We start from the raw sequence: 11,545 nt of genomic DNA, 5'->3' as shown, positions 1-11,545 counted from the left end.
CTCTTTTTTTTATTTTCATAAATTAATACTATTGGTCAGTCTTCACGTCAGTCTGTAAGTTTTATAAATATTTAACCAATGAAAAGTGTTGAAAATAGCTTGGGACTAAATCTCTTAACTCCATTGGACCCTCCAACTGTCCGCAAAACCTCGTAACTCCACCCCCTCGTGGCTAGATGAATGATGTAGATCAGTGTTTCTCAAACCTTTTCAGATGAAGGACCACTTCCCCGAGCGCCGCCGTTAAAGCAGGCAGCTCACTGCGCCGGGATTAGTGTGTGCTTCACCTCACTGTGTGTTCACTGTGTGCAGTGTGTTTCACTAATTCACCGATTGGGTTAAATGCAGAGACCAAATTTCCCTCACGGGATCAAAAAAGTATATATACTTAATACTTAATACTTATACTTAACCAATAAAAAAGAAACGCACGGACCACCTAAAAAAAAAAATTAGACCTACTTCAACAGTATATAAGCCTACACAATAGGCCTACTCACTGAACTACCTTGCTTATTGTCTTTGCACTTTGCTTATTGTGTCAGAGGACTCCTATGATTTAAACTGGCATATCTTACATAGACAGTGTTGCAGAACTGTTTAGATTTACATACAAGTTGGTTTAATATTGCAAACAACTCATCTATATTATATTTGACCACGTCTGCTCACGGACCACTTGGGATAGCTTGCGGACCACCAGTGGTCCCCGGACCACACTTTGAGAAACACTGATGTAGATAGATGCCAGACGAACCAGTTACATGAAGGATTTATTGTTTCGGATTCATAAGGATACATTTATAGCTTACAGAAGCATTATGGTGTTTTGGTCTAAAATGATCAACCTACCCACTTAAAAGGCACACAAAACCTTGCAAATGCCACCAACAGTCCAGCTGACTGATAAAAGCTTGCTACTGTTGTAGCTGATTTACTGTGAAAGCTTTTCTTACATTTTGACAGGCTGTTCCAATCCAAGTTACAAAACCACATAGCCTAGACCTAGTACCATCAAAATTTAACTTTTAAAATGACACCAAAATGAAACATAAAAACACACCTTGAAAAGTGACAAATTGCTTGAAGGGAGCCATTGCATCAACATCTTTTATACTAACTTTTGCCAGAATATAATTAGTTTTGATTATAACTCCCATTTAGGCAATGTTGTCATAGTATATCAATCATTTCTGAACAGTTGTTTGTATTTCTCAAATCATCGTCGACATTTGCACAACAGTTTTGCACAATAGAGCATTTCTCAAAACAATTAGAACTGACTGCACCACATAGTGTATTACCTGCAAAAGCATGCATCTTGTTTAGTGTTTAGTTCTATGTCTCAAATAATTTACACCTGTGCAATCAAAATGAAAATGCTTTGTCATGTTGTCAATATGACTGTTTACTCTGTATTTTCTAATGAACAATGCATAAGGCAGCACTATTTTCTATGTGGCATAATTTTTAAAACTACAAAGTTGCACATTATTGTGTGTGGAGGACTGTTGACAAACATTGTGACGGTATAAAGCAAACAAAGGCTTTTACAGCATTGTGCAAAGGAAAATGGTAAATATACAGTAAAACACCCCTTGGCCAGAGCTGTGCACCATTTGCAAGACAGACTTACTGTATAAGTAAATATTTCTATACACTCTGTCGATCCAGTCTGTTAGGTCACATAAATGTATGCTAGACAGACTATGACAACTAGTAATGAAAGCTTTTGCTTGTAATGACTCTAGCGATGAAGCAAGGCCTATTTGTTTTAGGGGGTAAGACTATGGGCTGTGTGCACTAGCTTACTTAAAGTCGGCAAACAGGTTTTCTGTTGACATGGCTGTCGACAAGCATCGGAAAATGAGTGCTTTAATTGTACCTCAAGTATGTTAGTGCACAGAGCCCATTCAACATAAAAACCAGTATAGTGCATTTTGAACAGCTGCATTCTGTGTATGAAAGGTGCTATACAAATAAAGCTTATTTTTTATTATTATTATTATTATTATTATTATTATTAACATGACATTAGCAAATAATAAAAAAAAAACAGTGACATCAGTACACAATCAAGTGCATGAATGTATTAAGCATTTGCTGTTTGTTTGAAGAAATGATATGGAACAAGCAGTTTTGAGAATTTTAATTCTCATCTGAGAAATGCACCAAAGCAACTGAGAAAAACTGTAACTCAGTTAAAATAACTGCAACTAGTTATTTTATTAACAGCATTTGGAAGAGACAGACATTCTGATTTGTATCATATTGCTTGCTATGAGTTAAATGGGATCTTCTTTTGATTGTTGTTTTTAGGGCTGTTTTAAGGCTGGGAGTAGAATTCAAGCTTGCCGTAGACCTGTCTGAGCTTGGGACAGTCCAGACTGCCTACCACTGTTCCTTCTCCAGGCCTCTCAGGGACAAATGACTCAGTCCATGTTAAAGAGGCACCAGGGGCAATATATCTGCAGGTAGAAATTATATGCTGTATTTTATAATTTCTAGTTTCCAGCTATAATAATCATTTATATTTCTGATCAGTTTCATTTTAAAAACAAATCCTCTATGATTTCAGCAATTTCACACAGTGTATATAATATACAATAAACATGTTGAAGCACCACAGTCTTTGTGCCACTCACATAGGTGTATGAATCCTTTGTTTGTGTTTGTGTGCACCTAAATTGTTTGACTGTGGCCTTTAATAAATCTGACCTTGCTTTCAAAGATTTTCCAGTAGGCCCAATTGCCATTTACTCACGATTATAGGGGAATTTTGGGGGGAAATCAAATGCAGGCTATAATGAAGTAAGGTTAGTGCTGACAGTAAGTCAGCAAAATAGCAATTTGGGCTGTACAAATAAGGTGTATTAGCAAACCATTTACCAGGCATTACTAAATAGTTAGTTAACTCTTTACTATCATTAGATAACATTAATAAATCACATACAAGTGGTTTTTAAGTCACTTAGAAACATAATGGGTAATAAACCATTTACAAGGTATTACTAAATGGTTAGTTATATATTCAGTAAAAATCAGATAATTTACAGATTACTTACAAGTAGTTTATAAGACACTCACAACATATGGTATGCACTGTGTAACTCATGCATACCATACATGTTTATGGTAACGCTTTAGAATAACATGTGCTTATTAGGTATTAACAATGCATAATAAGCAGTTAACAATTCATTACTAACAGTTAGTTAACTGTTGTTATCCTTTAATAACATTAACTAACGGTTAACATGCAGCTTTTTAAGTTACTTACAAGCATATTTGTTAACAGTTAACATGCAGCTTGTAAGTGTTAACAAGCAGCTTGTTAATGCTTGTTAATGGTGTATAAGACAAAGAGGTGGATAACTAATACGCTTATAAGACCTTTCTTACCTATTTGTAGTACATTTTGCAGCCCCCCAATCTAAAGCGAGGACCATGTAGCCTATTCTACAAGCCCAACCTTCTATCTCTATATATCTACTGCATCTATCTAGTTTGTTTAAGCTGTGAGAAATGCACCTTCAAAATTGCTGCAGCGAGCAGGAATTGAACCCCGGTCTCCTGTGGCAAAGAGTGAAGTGCTACTGACTGAGCCACGTTCCTGTCTTTGAATGTAATGATCATCTTGATTCTATATTCTGTTAATGTTCTATATCATACCAGTTATGCCTTTTACAAATATGTTTCTGATAAAAAAAAAAGTGGCGTTTAATTTCCATAATCTTTGTTCAGTGAACAGTCAGTTTGTCAGCAGTCTAAAGATATTATCAGAGGGGGTTAATCAAGGATCTTTGATATTATGCCAGCTTTGTTTATAGTTTGGTTACATAGCAACCGAGAGTTAAAGACGACAAGTGGGTGCGTTCAATGTCGCAAACATAGGCGAATGTTCGCGATCGATTTGAAACCTTTGCCTTGAACAGAGGCGAACATTTGTGGTCTGTTGCTGCATCAATGTCAATGGGAGACTTGTGGAATTTTCCCAAAAATTGGTCATTATGTCTCTCTGGATTTGTTGAGGGTTTTGGGGGAAAATTTGTAAACAAAATAACTTAATATCAGACCATGCTACTGTCAGTTACTGTCCAGTTGCTAGCGAGTTAGCTAGCTGCCTATCTAAGGTAACATTTTAAATGGAGAAGTGTAATTTCTTTAAAATGACAACTAGATGAATAACATTACTGACATTAGTTAAAGTGGATAGTTTATACTCAAGTGAACTTGCAACAGTATATTAAGTTTAAGCAAAGCTCCTCAACTGCTAGTCACTTGTCAGCACATAGCTGTGAACAAAATTTCATCAATACTGTTACGGTAAAGTAGCCTAGATTAGCTCAGTTAGTAGCAAATCACTCTATGACTCAGGAGACCAGGGTTCAATTCCTGCTCACTGCAGCAATTTTAAAGGTGCATTTCGCACAGCTAAACCAAGCTAGATAGATAGATGCAGTAGAGATAGAAGGTTGGGCTTGTGGAGCTATAGGCTACGTGGTCCTCGCTTTAGATTGGGGGGCTGCAAAATTTACTACAAATAAATAAGAAAGGTCTTATAAGCGTATTAGTTATCCACCTCTTTGTCTTATACAACATTAACAAGCATTAACAAGCTGCTTGTTAACACTTACAAGCTGCATGTTAGCTGTTAACAAATATGCTTGTAAGTCACTTAAAAGGCTGCTTATTAAAGCGGCATGTTAACCGTTAGTTAATGTTATTAAAGGATAACAACAGTTAACTAACTGTTAGTAATAAATTGTTAACTGCTTATTATGCACTGTTAATACCTAATAAGCACATGTTATTCTAAAGCGTTACCATGTTTATTAACAGTAAGCCCTGAGCCAATAGAGATGTCAAAAACCCCGGTAGCACTTGACAATATCGACATAAGAGTGACATGACACTGTCATGACACATGAACCCTAACCCTAACCTCTAACCCTAATTCTAACCCTAACTTGTTATGACAAAAATGACACATAATGACAGAAGCGTTATGTCATAAACGTTTATGACTTGTTTATGGCACGTTCATGACAGTGTCATGTCACTCTTATGTCGATACTGTCAAGTAAAGTGTAACCAAAACCCCATATAAATGTACAAACGTATAGTTCATAATTTAGAAAGATCATAATAAATGAAGAAAGTGAGATGCATGTCAAACATACAGTATGTATTACATCTTTTTTTTTTCTTGTTTTGCCGTAATACTAAAGTGAGTACTACTTATACTTTACTTAAGCTTTGATTCAACCCTGGCTCAGCAGATGCATATGTCCAACACAATTTAGAAAATTGATGATTCAGATGGGATTTGAAACTAGGTCTCAAACTTGAATAGCTAGACTGCATTACTACTTATTTCCCACTGGCATACCATTATTTGAATAAAAACTATAACTGATTGTTCATCATGACAAACTTCTACAATTTATTATATCAGCCCTAGCCTATTCTTTTAACTTGTTAGACATTTCACTGAATCCCTTGTTTATCCATAATTTGAACCTAAGATCACTACAGTAATTTCCTGTGTATTAGCCGCATTATGTAAACCATAGGACAGTGTTTTATGCAGTTCGATGGTGACACACCAAAGTTAAGTTCAAGTCTGTGCAATACGATGGGAAGCCAACTGAAAAAACTTTTGAATTTGTGTCAGTGCCCTCCCATTGAAAACAACGGAGTCTGTTCTTAGATTTATTTGACTGTCTATGGGTTTAACGTTAACAACGATTTCCGACTAAAACAAATAACTTCATCATGTCAGGCATACTTGCTGCTTGAATGAAAATAACAAACCATGTTACAGCCAGGATAAATACTATTAAATGATATCAGTCTAATTCAGGCTGCACAAGCCTACATAAATGACCCTTGAATATTTCGGCAGTTTGAAAAACATATGCCTACATAATCGTTCTGCCAACATAACATAGCCTAGTCAAACTGTGATGTTTGTTTGCACTGGGCAGCCTCAATAACCACAGTTAACACTCTTCTTTTACAGTCAGGAAAAATGCAATGCAATTATATAAGCCTACGTCAAATTTAGGCTATATGAGCCTGCATAAATGACCATTGAAGATTACACGTTTATACTTATTACTAAGAAGGCCTAATGTGTTTTAGGCTACCTTCCAACGCTGCTCTATCTGTCTTTTTATAAAGTGAATATAATCATTTTTTACATACACAACATTGCACAATATTAGGCTACTTTGTAATGACATTTCGGTTAGAACATAACAAGGTCTGCTTTAGAGAACCGACAGAACCGACAAGAACATTATCTGCTTTGTTGCCTAGGCCTACCAGTCTAATTTATCAACCAATACACAGTACATCCGAAACATCATGTGTAGTACCGTTGTAAAGCTCTGTTTATAAGCTCTGTTGTCCAAATATACGACGCTTGACGCTATGTGATCCAAATATAGACACATCCTTTGTATCAGCAACCAATCGTGAAAATTCGAAGGTGAGTCTAGGCTGAGAACAGAATCTCATTGGCTGTGTTTCAAGGCTGTTTCCTCTCCCACTCTAAGAATGAAATCTCTACTTCAGAAGCACTTACATACACCAAACTTTCCAGTCTTATACCTAACTATATTTACAAGAATTTTACAGAGGGGTTTGTTGATATATTATTCCTATCCTGATTGATATTACATTTTATTCCTAAAAGCATGGCAATTTTTTTTTAAGGCTATTGACAGTATATTCTGATTTACAGAATAATTTTTGTCCCATCCAATATGTGAACACAATGGAACCTGGCTTTATCCGAAGCTCAGATTTCGTGTTTTAAAATATATGCAAATTAATTAGATAACATCTAATTTGCAGATTTAAACATTAAATTACAGAAAACTTGTAATACATTTTTTTTCTCATATTAATGTAAGTAATATCTGTGTAAAGTGATATCTGCTAGTTAAAATGTTTACCCTATTCACCTGTAGTGTCTCACCTTAATACAACAACAACAACATGTTACATTTATATTGCGCTTTTCTCAACACTCAGAGCACTTCACATGGAAGGGGGGACCTCACTAACCACCACCAATACAAGCCACTTTCCATTCAACTTTCTCTCCATCCATCTACTTCCAGCCATTCATTCATTTATTAAACTATCTGTCTATCAACATAAATTAAACTGTTTGTCTATCAATGTCAATTAAAAAATCTGTCAACATCCATTAAACTGTTTATCAACATCCATCAATATCTGTGTCTAATTCAATTACTACTCAGTATCCTCCATAGCAAGCAACAGATTACCGTAGCAATCACCTTAAAAATGCATAACTTATAACAACATACTGTAAATTACACTACATGTAAATCCACATTCTCTCTTTTTGATCCCCTATCTCTTTTTTTGCATTATCTGTTTTAACTATAAATTATATTTCATTTTTGGCATTTTCATGCACTGGTAATTCCTTGGAATTGCATTTCTAGTTAACTATATGCTTATAAGTGTACATGTTTTTTTTTTTACAATTCTATTGGCTATTAGCCAGGAATCAAACCCACAATTTTGTCTAGCTAATGTATGCTACCACCGCCCCTTATTCTAGAGATTCCATTCAAATGGAACATTTAATGTGTATTAGTTCTGCTTACTCATAATATTTCTTCTTGAATCCCATCTCACCAGGGCCCTCCATGCGCAAATGCACATGTTCCAAGACCATGTTGAAGATGTTGGTGAACTCCACGGTGACAGACATCTCATGGCCCACCCTTACCTCTCCATCCAGCTAAATCAAAGACATTGGATTTCATAACATGTTCTTAACATTATTTAAATGAAATGCACATACATAGAAACTTTATTATTTATGCTTGGATAAAATATCATATAATGGTTATAATACATTTTATGTAATACATAATACAGTCTGTGCAAAAAATGTTAATGAATACTCTTTCCATTGGTAGATGTGCAAACCTTTAAACTTAGAATGGGGACTTCCATCCTGACCACCTGGCCTGCTGCCAAGACCTGATTGTTTTCTTGGACTTTCCCCACACAGATGAATTTGAGGCTGCCTTGATCCACCATATGATCCATGTATTCATTTGCCAGTATCTCTATAATCAAATTTTTAGCTGTAGAAGATTGGTGGTAGAAGAAACAAAAAAATTGTTTATGGTTATCTTAAATCTTTCTGATCAATGACCTCTATTGTAAGAACAAACAGTGAACGAAACCAATTCATTTTGGTGTGCAGATTCGTTTTGTAGGTATTATCTTTTTTAACTATTTCACAAATCAGGAAAATAACATGCAGCCCAGTATACACAATGTTATGAATGAAATGTGCTGTTTTAGAGGCAATTCGTAGTATTACTGACTTAAGCCTAATAATTGCGTTAGTTATGTGATATTCCCTGCTCCAGACGTGCTCCAGAAGTGCATGAAAGCTAAAAAAAGCTTTTTTTTGCAAGCGCTCCTGCCGCCCTTGGCAAGATGCCGCCCTGGGGAGCATTTCTACGTTGTAACACCTGTTTTCTGGAAAGCATCGTACCGGTGTCACAATTACTGTTACTACTTCTGGCTTTCGAACACCGTAGTTCAAACAATGTTGTTGATGATGAAGTGATATATATGGGTGGAAATGGTGGCAACATGTACAGTTATGTGCAGAATAATAGCGGTGTGTTTTAAAAAATGGAATAAAGCTCTAAATCCTTAGAATAGCTGTTAATTCCATAATATCAATGCATTGGGAACACTGCACATTCAATTCCAAATCCAAACATGACCAAAATTGATCAAGTTTGTGTTATACCTTTACAGAAAGTGAAGAAAAAAGGAATGTTTTTGCCTGTATTTTCGTACTGTTGTTAAAATAGCCGACCACACAACACACTCTTCCTGGCATAACTGAACAGCATACGTTAAAAAAACTAAAGAAAAAGAAGAACATTTTGCATCTACAGCTAACGTCTGCACACAGGACCAACACGTTACTTTGCTACTTCCTTAGCAGCAAGGCAACGCAGTAATGGCGGCGCTGCTTTACTTTGTGTTTCGCCGGATTTGTGTATAAGCCCAGTAGAGGTGATGTGGCCTATTCCAAAGTTTAAAAGCATTTGTGAAATTGGCTGCCTACTACCAGATGGCCTGGGTCGCTTCCAGCTTAGGCTAGGCTACGCTAAATGGCCTTTGGCCTCGTACCTACGGCTGATTTACAGCCGTGGGGATATCCATTGCCAGCCCTGCTCCCACTCGTGTCATATTGCTTAAATATGGCAACAAGAATAAGACCTGTCCTGGGGAGTTTCTGTTTGTATACTTGAAATATGGATGATATCAGGCGCGTAAAAGATGTTTGAAATACCTTGTGTAGCATATTGATAACTCTTTCGCATGGTGCACGTTGTAAACCATAGGCTATGACCAAAATGTAGGACAGGTAGCATCTAACTTAATGAGTGGGAATTTATTTTTTAAGATGGGAGGATGGTATTCAAATTTCTCTTACTGTGACGTTACAGTAGGGGAGACATCTGAATGGCTCACAGGAGCGCATGATTATATCTCTCAACTAACCCACAAAAACTCAATCCACGGTTTTGTTTCGCACTTGGAGTGTGTTTAGAAGCATCAGAGACCCAAATGGAAAACGAACAGATTTTTACGAGGAACGGGAATGGAAACGAAGACCAAATGGTCTTCAACTGTTCTGGAACAGAAACGTTATTCTGAAATCCCCAAAAAACGGTTAATAAGGTTTTTTTTTTCGTTATCTATAGCCTATAAAATTCCACAAAAGCATAGCCTTGTCTTGCTGTTGTAATGTAGCCTAGGCCGTATGCCATTTCAGTTGGGATCTTAAATTGGCCTAGGCCTGCTCGCACAGTGAAATTGATTTGGAAATGATGTTTGTAATGTAGGCCTGTGAAGATAATATATTGTCTGCCCAGGCCTTATGTCGTTTCAAAGTTGGAATTTTAAATGTTTGCACAATGAAATGTAGAGTTAAATTGGAAGTTGGAGAGACTTGGGTATTTGTCAGCAACATCGCTTATGGCGGGGATATAAATTATTGAGCGAGCCTCTATATCTGAAGATCTCCATGGAATATAGTAAGTATAAGTAAGTATATATACTCTTTTGATCCCGTGAGGGAAATTTGGTCTCTGCATTTATCCCAATCCGTGAATTAGTGAAACACACTCAGCACACAGTGAACTCACAGTGAGGTGAAGCAAACACTAATCCTGGCGCAGTGAGCTGCCTGCAACAACAGTGAGGGGTTAGGTACCTTGCTCACTTCAGCTGTGCCTACTGGTCGGGGTTCAAACCCGCAACCCTCCGGTTACAAGTCTGAAGCGCTTACCAGTAGGCTTATCCAGAAATTATTTTGATACGGAATTATATTTATCATAGAATATAGGCTACAGTCAGCAGCAGTCTGCCTGGTATGTGAGATGGATATCGCGAATATTTTTGGATGCTGCCTGTGATTTATTTCTACACTTTCTAAAAATGCACCCCTATGCAGCTGCCCCTACTGCCCACATGAGAAGCCGCCCTTGAGAACAAAATGATACTATGATATTTTGGCACAGTATAAAGATAAATAAATGGTAACACATGGGTTAGGGAACACATGTTAACCATTACCACACAACTAATATGTGTATGTACGGAACCTGCGAAGAGTCAGGGTGGGTAGCTGTATTTAGAGAAATAGTTTTGCGTTCTCTTGCAATGTTTTTGTGTTCCCTCGCAATAACTTCTTGCGTTCCCTCGCAATAAAGTTTGTGTTCCCTCACAATACAGCCTATTTCATTAACCTACAAGCACATCGAGTTGGCTAGCCTACTATATGGAAAATACTTTGAAGGTCCCTTTGAGTTGGATCTGCTCCAAAAATAAATGGGTTTTCATTAGCCTGTGCTACACCTTTCCACCAAGTTTTGCAAAAACTTTCCCTGTACTTTTTGCAATATAATGTTGACATACACCGCAGTAGCCTATGGTGCAGTAAATGAAAGCTCCTTGATAGCACATATGCCACTAACGCATGGCCACTGTCACCAGTATTGATAGTATTGCCACCGCAATACTACATTTCATTGTAGTTTTCATACATGACATTACTTAAGATTAGCCTACTCAGAAAACATCACAAATTGCTGCTGCGCTGCATCATCATGACTTGGTGAACAGTGTTTGGTTACACTTTACTTGACAGTATCGACATAAGAGTGACATGACACTGGCATGAACGTGTCATAAACAAGTCATAAACGTTTATGACATAACGCTTCTGTCATTAAGTGTCATTCAGTTTGTGTCATAACAAGTTAGGGTTAGGGTTTGATGGTTTGGGTTAGGATTAGGGTTAGGGTTTACACTCAGTAAATACATTGTCATGTCTTGATTGATTCATTCTAATGGTCTCACTACAACAATGGTCTCAGTCTCATCAACAACTCATCATGTGATCCCTATCAATGTAACCAATCACAAACTGGCAGTGTTGGGGGTCGTTACTCAA

General features: G+C 36.9%; 1 protein-coding gene across 2 annotated transcripts in view; it reads right to left on the bottom strand.

The window, feature by feature from the left end:
• Positions 1-764: 764 nt before the first annotated feature.
• The window catches only part of LOC125309375 (coagulation factor XIII A chain-like), a 99,425-nt gene continuing 88,644 nt past the window's right edge, over positions 765-11,545 (bottom strand). For both annotated transcript variants that reach the window (XM_048266242.1, XM_048266243.1), the window contains 3 exons: positions 7,981-8,141; positions 7,653-7,789; positions 765-2,468 (listed from right to left, as the gene is read on the bottom strand). In XM_048266242.1, the coding sequence (XP_048122199.1) occupies positions 2,327-2,468; positions 7,653-7,789; positions 7,981-8,141 (440 nt within the window). In that variant the 3' untranslated portion in view covers positions 765-2,326. The remainder of the gene's footprint in view (positions 2,469-7,652; positions 7,790-7,980; positions 8,142-11,545) is intronic.

Source organism: Alosa alosa, chromosome 16, assembly GCF_017589495.1.
Source record: "Alosa alosa isolate M-15738 ecotype Scorff River chromosome 16, AALO_Geno_1.1, whole genome shotgun sequence".
Lineage (NCBI taxonomy): Eukaryota > Metazoa > Chordata > Actinopteri > Clupeiformes > Clupeidae > Alosa > Alosa alosa.
This window is presented reverse-complemented; position numbering and strand designations above follow the sequence as displayed.